The 18,157-nt window shown below is 36.8% G+C and overlaps 1 protein-coding gene across 4 annotated transcripts in view; it reads left to right on the plus strand.

The window, feature by feature from the left end:
* LOC132556305 (AP-3 complex subunit delta-1-like) overlaps positions 1 to 18,157 on the plus strand; it is a 49,473-nt gene that overhangs the window by 19,072 nt on the left and 12,244 nt on the right. Inside the window, exons 7-24 of one of the 4 annotated variants that reach the window (XM_060220691.1) lie at positions 192 to 331; positions 1,302 to 1,375; positions 2,088 to 2,137; positions 3,138 to 3,152; positions 4,321 to 4,370; positions 8,185 to 8,233; positions 9,513 to 9,658; positions 10,150 to 10,298; positions 10,549 to 10,675; positions 10,882 to 10,985; positions 11,482 to 11,713; positions 12,542 to 12,687; positions 13,022 to 13,120; positions 14,099 to 14,162; positions 14,557 to 14,625; positions 15,029 to 15,110; positions 16,798 to 16,964; positions 17,663 to 17,739. In XM_060220691.1, coding sequence (XP_060076674.1) covers positions 192 to 331; positions 1,302 to 1,375; positions 2,088 to 2,137; positions 3,138 to 3,152; positions 4,321 to 4,370; positions 8,185 to 8,233; positions 9,513 to 9,658; positions 10,150 to 10,298; positions 10,549 to 10,675; positions 10,882 to 10,985; positions 11,482 to 11,713; positions 12,542 to 12,687; positions 13,022 to 13,120; positions 14,099 to 14,162; positions 14,557 to 14,625; positions 15,029 to 15,110; positions 16,798 to 16,964; positions 17,663 to 17,739 — 1,840 coding nt within the window. The remainder of the gene's footprint in view (positions 1 to 191; positions 332 to 1,301; positions 1,376 to 2,087; positions 2,138 to 3,137; positions 3,153 to 4,320; positions 4,371 to 8,184; positions 8,234 to 9,512; positions 9,659 to 10,149; positions 10,299 to 10,548; positions 10,676 to 10,881; positions 10,986 to 11,481; positions 11,714 to 12,541; positions 12,688 to 13,021; positions 13,121 to 14,098; positions 14,163 to 14,556; positions 14,626 to 15,028; positions 15,111 to 16,797; positions 16,965 to 17,662; positions 17,740 to 18,157) is intronic. The other 3 variants (XM_060220706.1, XM_060220699.1, XM_060220713.1) reach the window with 3 other exon arrangements.

Here is an 18,157-nt window from a genome sequence, read left to right on the forward strand (position 1 = left end):
TTTGTGTCACCTAGGAATATCTTCCTCAACTTAAATTTTAATAATTTCTGACTTGGTTTGAGTGTTGTTAATGCGACCATGGAAAATAGTACATACTTTACCTTATGTTAATGAATCAAATGTCGAGGAACATTAAATTCTACAAACCTGAATAATCTTGTTGTCTACATACTTGACAAAATGTGTTACAGGTGTTCAGTCGGCAGCTGTAAATGTGATCTGTGAGCTAGCAAGAAAAAACCCAAAGAATTATCTGTCTCTAGCTCCTCTCTTCTTCAAGTTGATGACCAGCTCCACAAACAACTGGGTCCTCATCAAAATCATCAAACTGGTAAGGTCATAGGTCAACCTGATCCAGCAAAGTTGTATATTATCATGGGTTCATATTTCATGGTTTTCCAAAAATATCTTTTTTTATTCTAGAATTCCTGGATCAGTCTTGATCACAATTTTCACTTCGTCTAATACTATAATCCATGTCAACTGTTACTTGTTTATCATATTGTGGACATATAAATCACTCAAAATAAATTTCCCTCAAAATTAATGAAATTGCATGAAGACATTGACTAGAGGTGTGATATATATAATGTCAGGGAGTATTCTGGTACTCACAGTGGGTAGACCTGATAATTGAGGGTCTTATATGTAATGTCAGGGGGTATTCTGGTACTCACAGTGGGTAAACCTGATAATTGAGGGTCTTATATGTAATGTCAGGGGGTATTCTGGTACTCACAGTGGGTAAACCTGATAGATGAAGGGTTTTATATATAATGTCAGGGAGTATTCTGGTACTCACAATGGGTAAACCTGATAGATGAAGGGTTTTATATGTAATGTTGGGGGGTATATATGTAATGTCGGGGGGTATTCTGGTACTCACAGTGGGTAGACCTGATAGATGAAGGGTTTTATATGTAATGTCGGGGGGTATTCTGGTACTCACAGTGGGTAGACCTGATAGATGAAGGGTTTTATATGTAATGTCGGGAGGTATTCTGGTACTTACAGCGGGTAAACCTGATAGATGAAGGGTTTTATATGTAATGTCGGGGGGTATTCTGGTACTCACAATGGGTAAACCTGATAGATGAAGGGTTTTATATGTAATGTCGGAGGGGTATATATGTAATGTCGGGGGGTATATATGTAATGTTGGGGGGTATTCTGGTACTCACAGCGGGTAAACCTGATAGATGAAGGGTTTTTATGTAATGTCGGGGGGTATTCTGGTATTTTCAGGTATGATATCATAGACTAGACTGGTAATGTTTATGAATTTGTTTTAAAAATTTCAGTTCAGTGCTCTGACCCCATTGGAACCTCGGCTTGGAAAGAAACTGATAGAGCCCCTTACCAACCTTATACACAGGTATTGTAATGTTTGGTACAGGTCTGATCTCCAGGTACTGTAGTACTTTGTTATACAGGTCTGATCTCCAGGTACTGTAGTACTTTGTTATATAGGTCTGATCTCCAGGTACTGTAGTACTTTGTTATACAGGTCTGATCTCCAGGTACTGTAGTACTTTGTTATACAGGTCTGATCTCCAGGTACTGTAGTACTTTGTTATACAGGTCTGATCTCCAGGTACTGTAGTACTTTGTTATACAGGTCTGATCTCCAGGTACTGTAGTACTTTGTTATACAGGTCTGATCTCCAGGTACTGTAGTACTTTGTTATACAGGTACATAGCTGATGGGAACTACTGATGATGAGAGATTTACTTGTAATATTGATAAACTGCAGATGTAAGATTTTGTTGCATTCTGGGTAATTAGTACCCCTTTTCACTCTTACTGTTTGCCTACAATTATGAAGGTCAACAGACCAAATTCGGAAGACCAGTTTTGTTTAAATTGATATGTAGGAGTTGTGTGGCAAATATATTGTTTCAAGGATGGTCTAATGTATTTGTTTGTATTTCTTACTGGTAAACTTTAAAGCAGAGTCTGACTCATTGCATGTGTATGTAGAGTAAGCTGAACATTTGATTTGTTGGCGCCATGAAGCATCATGGAATTTATGCAGAGGACTTTGATGATAAATAGGAAGTCTATTAATATTATATTTGTGTTTCAGCACATCGGCCATGTCACTTCTGTATGAGTGTATCAACACTGTGATTGCGGGTAAGTATGCCCTCCCTGTGTCACTGACCACCACTCACCTAGTATAGTTTCTAATCTATAACACTGTTTTACTGTGAACATCTTTATATATTATTTTGTTCTTTTCTTTTTATTTGCATAATGTTAAGGTCTCTTTTATTACTAAACTGGCAGAGCAGGAGATTTATTTGGCCGGATTCAGATATCTGACAGAGCAGGTGTAATGACAAAACAGGATTCAGATATCTGACAGAGCAGGTGTAATGACAAAACAGGATTCAGATATCTGACAGAGCAGGTGTAATGACAAAACAGGATTCAGATATCTGACAGAGCAGGTGTAATGACAAAACAGGATTCAGATATCTGACAGAGCAGGTGTAATGACAAAACAGGATTCAGATATCTGACAGAGCAGGTGTAATGACAAAACAGGATTCAGATATCTGACAGAGCAGGTGTAATGACAAAACAGGATTCAGATATCTGACAGAGCAGGTGTAATGACAAAACAGGATTCAGATATCTGACAGAGCAGGTGTAATGACAAAACAGGATTCAGATATCTGACAGAGCAGGTGTAATGACAAAACAGGATGCAGATATCTGACAGAGCAGGTGTAATGACAAAACGAATTCAGTTATCTGTGTTATCAAGTTTCTGACATATTCAATCCGACACATATTCAAATACAAAAAGGAAATTTCAAATCATAATTCTTATGATTCCCAATCACAAGAATAAACAATATCTTCAAAATGCATTTCTGAATTATGTGAATGAATAGTATTTATATCTGAATTTCTTGCTGATGTTGTTTTCTTCCTTGATACTTTCTACAAGTGACAATTTACTTTACAATCATTAGCATTGATGTCACTCTGCATTATGATTTTCTGTGGTATTTTTTTCCCTCTTGATAATGACGATAATTTATTCAACTTCAGGATAAAAAGTGATGTTTTATTGACTTTAAGTCCATGTATGATAGAGGTTATATATAGTTTTGTTTGATTTTAGTCGTAAATACTAAAGGTATGTTACAATCTTGCTTTAGATGTAACTTTTCCAATGAAAATTTAATCCTCCAATTTTTCATTTACAAGTGGTTGAAATGATTTCAGATTAACAGCTGAAACTGCTTAGTTTTCATTTGCATTGTGCTGCATCTGTTAGAAATTAATGTTCAACCTTCACTTCATTTAGGAAATTAAGGGGTTCTTTTACTACAAGTACCTTGTAGGTATCTGCTTATTAATAGTATTACTTTTCTAGAAATGACTTTCTTAGGGAAAAAAGGTATTACTTTTGTCTAACCAGAAGTTAAAAGTGTTGAATGAAGAAAGCATTTGTTACCAGGAGACCATCATTAAGTGTTTATTGTGATACGTATGCTTGATGGTACACTTCATGCAAACAAGGCCACTGCTGTCTTTACTAGATAAATAAATATAGATAAAGATATCTGTAAAATATGACAACATAATTGGAAACACAAAGTGTATTTATATTACCATGGTAACATGTTGACAGCTGTTGGTAATTACGTCACCATTGTTTGAGTAATGTTTGAATTCGATTGATTTGGAAACTTTATATCAGTTGACATGTTTGATGCCAACTGATTATGTATATCTAATATCTGATGATAGATAAATGTCCGCAGTGATTCCACTTCTAGTGTAGAATTCCTACTATTGTTAACTCATAACCTCTTTGGATATTATACTATTTAACTAATAAAAAATATATTGTTGTGAAATTAAAAGATTATAACAGCTACTATACATGTTAAAACTGTGTGTTGTTACACATGATTTTTTAAATTGCACATTTTTTTTCTAAAAACAAAAACCACTAACAGATTTTTTCTTCTGTTTTATAAATAACTTTAATTATCAAAGCGGTATTTTAGCATTCCTATTATGTTCTGAGAAATCAAATGTCTTATTCATCAAAGAATTTGACCTTATGCTTTTGAAGTAATTTAAAAGTGTTTCATAATTATTTTCTGAAATTGTTTTGAAGACAAAATTTAAAAGATTTGATAAGAAATGAAGTTGGAATTCTATGTAATTCTTTGTAATGTGAACAAATGACTGCAGAATAAGAGGAAATGTTTGTGTATATGTTGTGTATTTGTGTACTGTAGTACAGAGGATCACTGCTGACATGTTAATTGTTCTCTCTCCTCTGCTTACAGTACTCATTTCTATATCTTCAGGCATCCCGAACCACACCGCCTCAATACAGGTACATTTTACAGTCTTGGTCTGAACAGTCAAGGTGTCTGCTTCATCTTGGTGCTTTAACAGTTCTGTGATATGTTTTGTCACACTGCATGGGTGCTACAAGTACATCTCTACCTCTTAGATATATATTTTCAGCTTTTGTAAAGAAAAACAAAATGAAACACTTGTTTTATGTGAAATCACAAGTACTCAGCACAGGTTTAGTTCTTTCCGAGTCCTTTTAGATACTTCAAATTGATAATATTTTAAATGTAATGTTTACAATTTTTTGTGACATGGAAGTATATATATATATAAACATAGATATATGACAGATAAAGAAATTAGTTAAAAATACGCTACATCTTTCTAGCATGCTTGTGCTTTGCTGTCACTGTTGGTTGTAGCAGACAGCTTGCTGTTCAGTATGTATATTTGACCACACATTGAGGAGGTACAGCAGGGCAGGAGGGGACATGGCATGGTACTACAAATTATATATATATATATATATACCAGCTGTACTGTGGTAGAGGATCATGGTTGAGGAGATGTTAATTTATATGACCTTGCCCTTCACAATGTATTTGACCTGTTTTGCTTTATGCAGTTTTTTTCATTTCCCCTTTTGATTTTTGTCATGAGATATGAAGAATGTTTAAAGGTTTAGGTACTTGTGATGTTTCTTTCCTTAATTCCCTTTTTTTCTTGTCTTTTACTGCATTTAAGTTTTGGCACTCTTTAATTTCTTGACACATTGTGAGTTTGTTGAATTTATGCATTTAGACATCAATTTAACCGACACGTTTACTCTAAGAGAGAATCGCCTCCCTTTGTTAAATGTCAAACCAACGGAGAAGAACATCTGGTTTATTATATTCATTTCTTTTGTCTTTATTTATCAAATTTCCTTTTTCCTATACTTGCTTTTAGTAGATCTGAGAAGAGAAATATGATAATTATGGGGAGGTACTGAAGTTAACCTAATTCAGGTTGGAACTTAAAGTCCTCTATTGTCTCTATTGTCTACAATCTCAGTATGGCTAATATAGAAACAAGACCTAGTGTACATTCTCCATCAAACTTGAAACAAGAACTTGATGTATGAATATTTATATATTAAGGGAAGGAATGTGATGGAATATAGAAAAAAGCTCTTGCAGGATCACAGCATCCAATGTAGAATTTAAAATATATTTAAGTGTGCTGATGTTTATATTAATGCTTCTATAGAGTTACATGTACTCACAGCAAGTCAGTTACATGTATCTACACATTGGCCACATTATAGGACCCAACTTACATGTATCTAGACATTGGCCACCTTATACCACCCAACTTACATGTATCTAGACATTGGCCACCTTATACCACCCAACTTACATGTATCTAGACATTGGCCACCTTATACCACCCAACTTACATGTATCTAGACATTGGCCACCTTATACCACCCAACTTACATGTATCTAGACATTGGCCACCTTATACCACCCAACTTACATGTATCTAGACATTGGCCACCTTATTCCACCAAACTTACATGTATCTAGACATTGGCCACCTTATACCACCTTACTTACATGTATCTAGACATTGGCCACCTTATACTACCCAACTTACATGTATCTAGACATTGGCCACCTTATACCACCCAACTTACATGTATCTAGACATTGGCCACATTATACCACACAACTTACATGTATCTAGACATTGGCCACCTTATACCACACAACTTACATGTATCTAGACATTGGCCACCTTATACCACACAACTTACATGTATCTAGACATTGGCCACCTTATACCACCCAACTTACATGTATCTAGACATTGGCCACCTTATACCACCCAACTTACATGTATCTACACATTGGCCACCTTATACCACCCAACTTACATGTATCTAGACATTGGCCACCTTATACCACCCAACTTACATGTATCTAGACATTGGCCACCTTATACCACACAACTTACATGTATCTAGACATTGGCCACCTTATACCACACAACTTACATGTATCTAGACATTGGCCACCTTATACCACCCAACTTACATGTATCTAGACATTGGCCACCTTATACCACCCAACTTACATGTATCTAGACATTGGCCACCTTATACCACACAACTTACATGTATCTAGACATTGGCCACCTTATACCACACAACTTACATGTATCTAGACATTGGCCACCTTATACCACCCAACTTACATGTATCTAGACATTGGCCACCTTATACCACCTAACTTACATGTATCTAGACATTGGCCACCTTATACCACTCAACTTACATGTATCTAGACAATGGCCACCTTATACTACCCAACTTACATGTATCTACACATTGGCCACCTTATACCACCCAACTTACATGTATCTAGACAATGACCTTGATTGTGACAGAATGTATTAGATATGGTAAGATATTGTCTACTGTACCAAAATCTCTATAAGGCACAAATAAACTGACTCTAATTACAGATCTTCTATGTGTGTGACATTTTTACTGAACATCTCTCCACTTCTGTTTTAGGAGTTCCTATAGAACAAAATACCATTCCAGTTAACAAGACTAAGGTTTCGAGGTACCACATTGTATCTGACTTTGTGCCAGAGGGTGGGCTTATCACAGGACAATGAAATAGTATAGATAGAAATTTTATCAGATGGGTTTATTGTTAGATAAAACTAGGATTCATTGATATAAAACATATATATCAAGGTTGACGAAACTGTATAGTAAAAGTAGTATTCTCACCAGCCATGATCCAGTGTGTTACAGCGTAGTACTTTGCCATTTCTCTTCCAGTCTTTTGTCCTCAGGTAGTAAAGACATTGGGTCAACCTATAGTATTACTACCAACACTATAGAATCCTCATTATCTTATATATCCCACTATCCGCCTGTACTAATGGCCGTATCAAACACCAATGCTCGTATCATAGCTGAGCCTTGTTCATACTGATTTGCAATTTTTCTACTTGTATACCTATATCTATAATAAAAATGATTAAGTTGTTTAAATTGCACCAATTATAACAGTATTTGATTCATCAATGAAAATTCACAAATGTTGCTTTCACAAATTTAACATTTCTTACAACTTAAACAATTGATTTGATATAGGGTGATTAAGTGATATATCAAAACTTATAATAAGTTTTATGTATGGTAAAATGAATTACTGTAGTCTCTCAACACAATCCTCCACCTGCATACAGCTGTACTTGGACACCAAAACCTGGTCATGCTTGTTACCTTTCATCACACTCTCCCCCAAAACATATCCCTTCTACACTTAATGGGGAAATAAAGACCTGTTGGTAGGGATATAACATGTTTTTATTACATTATAATAGTTATTGTACGGAGAAACTGAAGAAATGACATGAAAATTTTGTGTTAGAGATGCTTATCGTCTGAAAGTACTACAGGTGGGAAAGTCTTTATCATCAAAGTTTGTTCAATAACTGAGGAAAAACATTCCTAATATGAATAGTAAACTTTAATGTATATAAGTTCTAACTATGGAGAATCATTTGCTGATTAAGAGGAGTCATCACGAAATGAGTAGATGAATATTCTGACCTGGGTTTTTTTTTGTAAGTACAGTATATCCAGGGGGACACATGCATGTGAGAGATGATCCAAATGTATTCAACGGACATTCTTGCCTGCAGATATAATTTGTGGTATAATTGATGTTGTCAAGGTTATCCTGACTAAAACAACACTAGGACTCACCTTGTTTATTGTCCTTACCGTTTGGTAGACAAATCAAATTGTTGCCAATTTTCTTCATCATTGTCTGCTTTTTTTCCAGCTTTGTGTTCAGAAACTTAGAATTTTGATTGAAGATTCCGACCAGAATTGTGAGTATATACCAATATTGTAAATGTCAATGCTCTTTCCATTTCATTTCTTGATGGTTATTGATCATAATAGAAGTCTTTTGTGTTATTTAGTTCATATTGAGTGATGCGAAAGACAACAAATCTGACAATCGTGTGTCTGTGACAGTTGACCTCTGTGTTAGTTCACTTACCAATATCAAATTGAAGTGACCCTGACTTCTGATTGGCTAATGCGTTTCTGACTAAGAAAGATTACTTGTAGGTGCCTATAAACCCAGTACAATTTCTAAGTCTTTTAATGCCACATATATTGTTTTATTGTTTCAGTTAAACTTGCTGTAATAGATCAACAAGGATTAGAAACTTGTGAACAATTTCTTACTAAAGAATAAAGTCTGTTCCATACAACACTTAATGCTTATAGAATTTAGATTGAAGTGAATAATTCAACAAAGACCACAGAGGAGCAATACAGGCCACTTGGGCTTCTTTATCGTGGATGTGCATCCAAATTGATGGCATTATCTTTCTGTGACATGACATTGTTCAGTAAAATGATGACGCTACCACATAGTGAGTGACATCATAGTGCATGTTAGCTATGTTTTTCTTTCTAAGGAAAGGACAGATTGATCTTTTCCCTACCAAAAACTGGAATACGCAAGTGAAGTATGGGAGAAAATACATTCCTGCATTCATTGACCTCTCTGTCCATAGACAAAATATTCAAACACTGAACCTTCTAATCTGACCTCTCTGTCTATAGACAACAGATTCCAACACTGAACCTTCTAATCTGACCTCTCTGTCTATAGACAACAGATTCCAACACTGAACCTTCTAATCTGACCTCTCTGTCTATAGACAACAGATTCCAACACTGAACCTTCTAATCTGACCTCTCTGTCTATAGACAACAGATTCCTACATTGTTCCTTCTAATCTGACCTTCCGTGAAGTTACATATACAGCGTGTTTACATGTATATTGAATTGAATGTTACTGTTTATCATTATTTGTGGTATTTAGTTCAATTCTAACTTGAGAATTCTCAATTCCAGTGAAGTATCTTGGACTGCTAGCTATGTCTCTGATGTTGTGTGATATTTCTGTTCTGACTATAAAGTGTTTTATATTCCAGTGAAGTATCTTGGACTGCTAGCTATGTCTCTGATGTTGTGTGATATTTCTGTTCTGACTAAAGTGTTTTATATTCCAGTGAAGTATCTTGGACTGCTAGCTATGTCTCTGATGTTGTGTAATATTTCTGTTCTGACTAAAGTGTTTTATATTCCAGTGAAGTATCTTGGACTACTAGCTATGTCTCGAATCTTGGCCAGTCACCCTAAGAGTGTACAGTCCCACAAGGATCTTGTGTTACAGTGTCTGGACGACAAAGATGAATCAATCCGACTACGAGCCTTAGATTTGCTGTATGGTATGGTGAGTAAATAAACGCTTCTGAATTTAAAGTTTTTCTTGCATTCTGTTGTGCCAGTGGAGAAATTTCCCTCAGGGGGAATTACGTTGGGTCCCGTTTCCATGTGTCTCCATGGGACGTCCATGGTTCGGAGTGACTGTGGAGTATTACAAGACATAGGTGAAGTGTTACCCTGGGTCAGATGTCTTTAATGCTTTCTGTTTAGGAACAGTTTATCTATTCATGGTTCATTACATAATAGACTTTGTTGGTGCTGAATTCCCAAATTATTGTTTTGATTTCCCTTGAAATAAAATCTTTATCTAGCAATAAGCCCATGCATGGTAATATCTGTTCAAAAGAATTCTTAAATCACTGCTATTTTACTGTCCTACAATAAGACCAGCCCCTGTCTGGAATGCTGGAGGATAGATAGAGGGATATATATATATATAGGAAGATCTGTCGTATAAATAATAGTAGAACACGCTAACACTCAATGGCTTTATTGTAGGTGTCCAAGAAGAATTTGATGGAGATTGCAAAGAAGTTGATGATCCACATGGACAAGGCTGAGGGCACGCATTACAGGGATGAACTACTCGCTAAGATCATCGAGATCTCCAGCCAATCGAACTACCAGTACATCACCAACTTTGAGTGGTAAATGTTAACTTTGTATGATTAAATATAAAGTTTGTTTCTCATTGTTAGGCCAAATGGTATGAAAATGCATTCACAACTTCAAGATTTATCACAAAGTTTGGGGGAAAGATGAGGTCACAGCCTTTGTTTAAAAGATTGTTGTTAAAAAAGAGGAAAGTAAGTTCTAAGCCAGACAATGTGATATAGGTCTTCTCTTGAAGTTAGAATGATTTGTTAAGTTTTAAAATGTTTTGATTGTTTTATTTAGGTATGTTAGTGTACTTGTGGAACTGACACGCATGGAAGGTACTCGTCACGGTCGACTGATAGCATCACAGATGTTGGATGTAGCTATTCGTGTACAAGCAATTCGTCCATTTGCAGTGTCCCAGATGGTAAGTATGAGGGCATTGATATGTAATAAATACAAATAAATGTATTTGGAAAGGTAGCCTTGTTACAGATTACAATCTGTTTTCTGATTGTCTTTCACTGTATTTTGTTTGCTTAAATTCATAAATTTAAAATAATTATTACTTGCAGGTGACCTAAACATTGACAGTAAATTAATAAAAGATATTTCATAATTTTGTATTTTTAGGCTGTTTTATTAGAGAACTCCCATTTATTGGCCAACAACTCCCAGAGGAATGGTATTTGTGAGGTTTTATATGCTGCAGCCTGGATATGTGGCGAATTCTCCGAGTAAGTATATAAGACTAATAACATAGTGCTCTTCTATGACTTTCTATCGAATAGGTTATCATTGCCATTCATAGAGATTGGACTTACTTGATTTGGCTGTATCCATGCTGAAGAAAAGTCATATTCCAACAGATATTTATAAACATTATTCATTTTCCTGAAAGATCCCAAATCCCTTAAAGGAAACTTTACATACATTTAGTTTTTAACTGGGTAAATGGGAGTTTTGAGGTTACTTTTGAATTACAACTTTGTAGAGTGAGTTTTGAGATACAACTTTGTAGAGTGAGTTTTGAGATACAAATTTATAGAGTGAGTTTTGAGATACAAATTTATAGAGTGAACTTTATAGGTATTTTTTAATGCAGATTGTCATTTCATTAGAAATGTTCATTGTTCTGATGGACTCACAGATTCATAGAATTGTGAAAATTGAAACTTAACACCATGAAAATTAGCCTGCCTTCAGATAGTTTACTGGTTTGTACTTTGGTAGCCACCTTAAGGACCCACGGGTAACTCTGGAGGCCATGCTGAAACCAAAGATCACCGCCCTGCCTGGCCATATTCAGAGTGTGTATGTACAGAACATCATCAAGTTGTTTGCCAATGTTCTGCTTGCTGCTGAACAGGAAGACAATCAGGAACTTATGCGTGAAATGGGACAGCTCATGGTGGAGAAACTTCCTATGTTTGTGCAGAGCTCTGACCTTGAAGTCCAGGAAAGGGTAAGGATAGAGTTCTAACTTGTTAAGTCTGGGAGACACACATAGCATTGACTTAGACTTTCAGGAAAGGGTACATACATACTGATTTCAGAACTAGAAATGCTGAACGGATAGATATACAGCTTCCACTTGGAAAGCACAGGACAGGCTTAGAATAGAACTCTGATAGGAAGTCTTTGTAAAGATTGGATACATAACTGGGATCTTGGGGTCCAAGAAGGAGTAAGGACAGAACTTGAGGTTCAGCAAAGTATTACTACCGAGCCCAAGCTCAGAGTTTCAGTGAAGGATTGGTAGAGATTTCTTAACTTGAGGTTCAGTAAAGAGTGGTACACAATCCAGTAAAGAGTGGTACACATTCCAGTAAAGAGTGGTACACATTCCAGTAAAGGGTGGTACACATTCTAGTAAAGTGGTACACATTCCAGTAAAGGGTGGTACACATTCCAGTAAAGGGTGGTACACATTCTAATAAAGGGTGGTACACATTCCAGTAAAGAGTGGTACACATTCCAGTAAAGTGGTACACATTCCAATAAAGGGTGGTACACATTCCAGTAAAGAGTGGTACACATTCCAGTAAAGGGATCAGATCTCTTATTACCAGGTTCAATAAAGTTTGTTACATTTACCTGGAGATTAAATGATGTTGGGTACAGATTTCTGACCAGACTAGAAGGTTCCACAAAACATCTATTCAAAAATGATATAATTGAAAGTAGCTGATTTCAGGTTTATGACTAATTTATCCAAACTACTTCTGACCAAAATCAATGTGGTTTGTAGTACTTTGTGAAGATTTTACACCATTTGTTTATCCCTGTACAGGCATGCTGTGTGCTGCAGCTGGTGAAGTATGTGCTCAAGTTGATGGACAAGGGTGCTAAGGTGGGAGAGGAAGTGGCTGCCCTGTTTGCTGGTGATCTCAACCCAGTAGCACCTAAGGCTCAGCGCAAGGTGCCGGTACCGGAAGGGTGAGTATGTGGCCATGTTCACTGTGTGATATTAACACTCTCATTCATCATGAGGTGTCTCTGTCAACACATCAAGTGTAAACACAACTCATGCTTAAATAAAATATATGCTGGTTTCCTGCTACCCAACTGAGCCACTGGCACCAGTGCTTTGTAAGGTTACTGTATTCTGAATGAAATAAAACCAAATTAGACATTAAAAGAGCATTTTCTTGTACATAATCTAACCTTCAGGTCATAAGGTCAATTTTGTAAGGTTATAATCGAACATCTAAAAATTCATTTACAGTATTTCTTTATTCAAACTTGACCTAGATTGTAATAATTTTTACAGACTCGACCTTGATAAATGGATAAATGAGCCTCCCTCAGACAGCTCCGATGAGGAAGTGGGTGGAGTGTCCATCTTCAGCCTCGGCCGTGAAGAACACAGGTAGGAGTTGCTCAGTATGTCAGCTGTTTATGTTGACATATTTGTCAATCTTAATCTATTTATTTGTAGGAGAAATAAATGAGGGAAGGACTGTATACTGTAAAATCTTACTTTTTGGTGGGGCTTAATTTTTATGGTTTTTAAAGAAACAACTTTTTCTTTGTCACTTAATTAGGTGTATAAATATAGCTCAGTGTACAGCTATACAGTTCATGGACATTATAATTTGTGGATTGAGAAAACTCGCAAAATCAATAAAAATTCCCAGTGAAAATAAATATTTGACAGTAGTTAATCTTATGGAGGGTAATATTTCACAATTGTCCTGATTGTGCTAAGTCCGTGTGGATAAGATATCATCAGACTTCTCCAGCTTTAGTGGTAAACAGCAAAGCATTTTGTAGCATTGGTATCCATATATATATATATATAGATGGGGGAGTGGGGGCACAGTAGCTCAAGTCAGTCACAGCATTGGCTAACATAACTGTGGTTCGAAGTGTCCTACCTGTTGCTGGTTGTTTTTCCTCAGTAAACCGAGTTTGTGCTGGCATGGCTGTGTCATTGGCAAGACATTTTAGTCTAATTGTATGTTATGAGCCTCCTGTATGTTGTTCATTGAGGTAGCCACCAGTCACCTCAGAGACCTCGCCTCAAAATTGGTTGATGAACCTAGCATTTAGACAAATAATACATATTAGTAATGATTTGTGCAAATTTACACACTTTATATTGTGATTCCTTCGTGATCTGATCGAGTACTGAAGACAACCGGGATGTTGGTTCTCTCCCACTCCGTAAGGAGTTTTTTATTTACACTTTATTTTTGAACAGAACCACTTGACAGAATTTAAAATATCTACAGTAATTTTATGTAACTATATAGTAACAACAATAACCTTTCATCTTAATCTCCTCGAGTATATATATTTCAGATGTTATCATGATAACATTAATGTAAAGCGTCTTGTTTTGTAGACCATTCTATCAGACAGAGGAAGCCAAGCCAGTGTATGAACCTACAGAAGAAGAATTGGAAAAGGTATTAACATTAAATATGGATTCAACAGCTGGAGGGTTGTAACACTGTAATAATTGAGTGTAATCATTCATTCTTTATCTGACAATCTGATAGATTGCCATTCTGTCTCGCTGATGACATATTGATACAACATACAGTAGGCAGAACACTCTATATATCTATGTAGGTTGGGACCTAATTTAAAGTGGATTTCACTGCTGTTTAGACACTTGTTTTCCCTGTCAATATTGTACCAAAGTATTGAAGGCTGAGGAAGTGTTACTGTATATAATTTTTTTATCATTGTAGAAAGGAAAGACTGGTTTCCTTTGTTAATGAAAACTACCTCTATATTGATTTTGTAGCTGAAACTGCTTACATTTTGATTCATCCGTTGTTTCTCTGTTTTCATCAGCGACGATCACAACGGAAGATTGACCAGATGCACAATCCTCATTATCTCAAGGCAGATGATAAATCAATGGTGAGATTTTTACTCAGTGATTTTCAAGCCATCACTTTATTAACTTCAGAAATGAATGAAATGGGATGTGAAATTTATTTAGCTTGTTGATAAATTCAGTACAAATATGGCTTTATCAGAATATGTCATATTTTAGGGTAACCAGTTATGTACTCACTTTGGTGTGAGATTTGTGTGAATCTCAATAGACCTTGATAGAAAATGAACTCACATCAAAGTATGTATTTAGTATGGGTTACTTGTCAGAGATCAGTTCTTTTCAATGGATCAATTTTTTTATACGATTTTTTGTGGAAGTCATGAAATGTTATTTTCTTTGTGCAGTAGATATAGTAGACCCTCATCATTATTAGTTAGACAGTAAGATTTTACTGAGTATTTGCTATATATGTGTCTGTTTCAGAGAAAAAGAAGTAATGACCTTACGAAGGTGGATGACATTCCTGTAGCCCATATAGATATATCTGTTCCCCTCCATGTACCAGGTAAACTTATCTGGCATTTATCTTCTGCTTACCAACACCTCTCTCACTTGGGTCCTTCCTAACAGCTCATTACCTTCTTCATATATGTAGGTTTGAACGTTCATATCTTTGTCTTAGTTGGACAGTAGGTGGGTGGGTATCTGTGTTTATCTCTGGTACATGTAGTGGATTGACTTGTGAAGCTGTGTAAGTTGGACAGTAGGTGGGTGGGTATCTGTGTTTATTTCTGGTACATGTAGTGGATTGACTGGTGAAGCTGTGTGTGTAAGTTGGACAGTAGGTGGGTGGGTATCTGTGTTTATTTCTGGTACATGTAGTGGATTGACTTGTGAAGCTGTGTAAGTTGGACAGTAGGTGGGTGGGTATCTGTGTTTATTTCTGGTACATGTAGTGGATTGACTGGTGAAGCTGTGTGTGTAAGTGGATGAGTAGTGGGAATAATGTGTGTAAGGTCTGTGGGCCATTGGAACTTGTGTGTATAGGAATCAGTAGTTCATGGGAATTTTGTTTGTTAATGAGTCAGTAGATGGTGGGAATCTGTGTATGTGGGTCAGTAGGAGGTGGGAATCTGTGTATGTGGGTCAGATGATGGTGGGAATTCTGTGTATAGGATGGTCAGTAGGTGGTGGGAATTCTGTGTGTCTTGGGATCAGTAGGTGATGGGAATTTTGTGTATAGGATGGTCAGTAGGTGGTGGGAATTCTGTGTATAGGATGGTCAGTAGGTGGTGGGAATTCTGTGTATAGGATGGTCAGTAGGTGGTGGGAATTCTGTGTATAGGATGGTCAGTAGGTGGTGGGAATTCTGTGTATAGGATGGTCAGTAGGTGGTGGGAATTCTGTGTATAGGATGGTCAGTAGGTGGTGGGAATTCTGTGTATAGGATGGTCAGTAGGTGGTGGGAATTCTGTGTATAGGATGGTCAGTAGGTGGTGGGAATTCTGTGTATAGGATGGTCAGTAGGTGGTGGGAATTCTGTGTATAGGATGGTCAGTAGGTGGTGGGAATTCTGTGTAAAGGATGGTCAGTAGGTGGTGGGAATTCTGTGTATAGGATGGTCAGTAGGTGGTGCGAATTCTGTGTGTCGGTGATTAGTAGGTGGTGAGAATTCTGTGTATCTGGGGATCAGTAGGTGGTGGGAATTCTGTGTGTCTGGGGATCAGTAGGTGGTGGGAATTCTGTGTCTGGGGATCAGTAGGTGGTGGGAATTCTGTGTGTCTTGGGATCAGTAGGTGATGGGAATTTTGTGTATAGGATGGTCAGTAGGTGGTGGGAATTCTGTGTATAAGATGGTCAGTAGGTGGTGGGAATTCTGTGTATAGGATGGTCAGTAGGTGGTGGGAATTCTGTGTATAGGATGGTCAGTAGGTGGTGGGAATTCTGTGTAAAGGATGGTCAGTAGGTGGTGGGAATTCTGTGTATAGGATGGTCAGTAGATGGTGGGAATTCTGTGTATAGGATGGTCAGTAGGTGGTGCGAATTCTGTGTGTTGGTGATCAGTAGGTGGTGAGAATTCTGTGTATCTGGGGATCAGTGGTGGTGAGAATTCTGTGTATCTGGGGATCAGTAGGTGGTGGGAATTCTGTGTATCTGGGGATCAGTAGGTGGTGGGAATTCTGTGTGTCTGGGGATCAGTGGTGGTTGGAATTCAAACACAGGGTTTGATAAACAATCCTCTTATTTAATAGGCTTGTCTTCCTCAGACCAATACATGAACTTGTCCAAAAAAGAGAAGGAGAGGGGGAAGAAGGGACGGAAAGGAAAACACAAACGTAAGAAGGGCCGTGAAGACGAGGACTCTGACGATGATATTCCCACTACACATCAAGTCAGTACTGTGGTGGATCTTCCTGAGGTAGGATTGGGTTTTATTGTGTCAGCTTGACCAGAAGATATCACAGAGAATGTTTAGATCTTAATCTGTCTCCAAAACATTTGCTGAAAGTGGTTTTGATCAATCTGGCAACTGACTGATTTCTGCTGACACAGAGTTGATAAATTAATGTTGATATTCATCAGTCTGTGTTTAGGATCAGAATCTGTTTTAGAAATAACTGGGTGCTAAACGATTTTTGACCTCCCCCTTTGAAGTGTTTTGTAAGATTTGGATAAAAAATTATTATTATTAGCTTGTTGTGAGGACAAGAACATTTACTTAATGGTTGCTCCAACAGAGCAGACAACCAAGATCATAGGAGGTCACTGGATGCAAAACATATTTTTGACAACAATCACAGACTATTTGTCAGACTTCTATGAAACATTGCGTCTGATTTAGATGAAATTTTGTAACTTCCAAGACAGAGTTTGGGATAAAACTGGGGTTTTTTTTATTGTAATTTGGTAATAGTATTACCACTGTGAAAAATATTCAAAATATAATTCATTCTTTGTAAACATAGAACATGTGGAAATATGTATATTTCCATATCACTGTTCTTCCTTTTCCATTTCTCACTTACCCTGGAAGGTACAATGACCTCTGACCTTCCTCCTCTTGATAAGTCCCTTATACCAAGGTTATGTGTTATATGGTTTATTTCTATTTCTCAGGGTGCCAGTGTATCTGACAATGAGGATAACAAGAACTCAAATGAACTGTACAGAAAACTCGACATCAACTTGGATGAGTAAGTTTTATCATCGGCAGAAGTATTCAGGTAAAATTGAATCTTGGATTATGCAACCAATCGATACCTTCGCCCTCCCTATCAGTGGGTATCAGTAGATTTTACATTTTCAACTTCTTTATGATAACCCGTGAATCAGTTTTGACCAAACTGGATTGGAATGATGTTTGGTTGAAGAGGATCAAAACTTTAAGGATGTGAAGTTTTCAGAATTGTATACCTTATTTGCTATGTGACAATTACATCTTTTCTACAGAATGATAACATAATTATCTCCTGTTATATGATAAAGAGAGATTTTCTGCCCTGAGATCTTTTACATAAGGATGCCTTGATTAATGCTGTATAAAAAGGGATCCCTAATCTTTGCCCTTGGCCCCTTTTGGGTAATGAAAGCTTTACCGCTGTACAAGGTAAT

The sequence above is a fragment of the Ylistrum balloti genome, unplaced genomic scaffold (assembly GCF_031769215.1).
Source record: "Ylistrum balloti isolate Yb309-2 unplaced genomic scaffold, AGI_CSIRO_Ybal_v1 Utg369650, whole genome shotgun sequence".
NCBI lineage: Eukaryota > Metazoa > Mollusca > Bivalvia > Pectinida > Pectinidae > Ylistrum > Ylistrum balloti.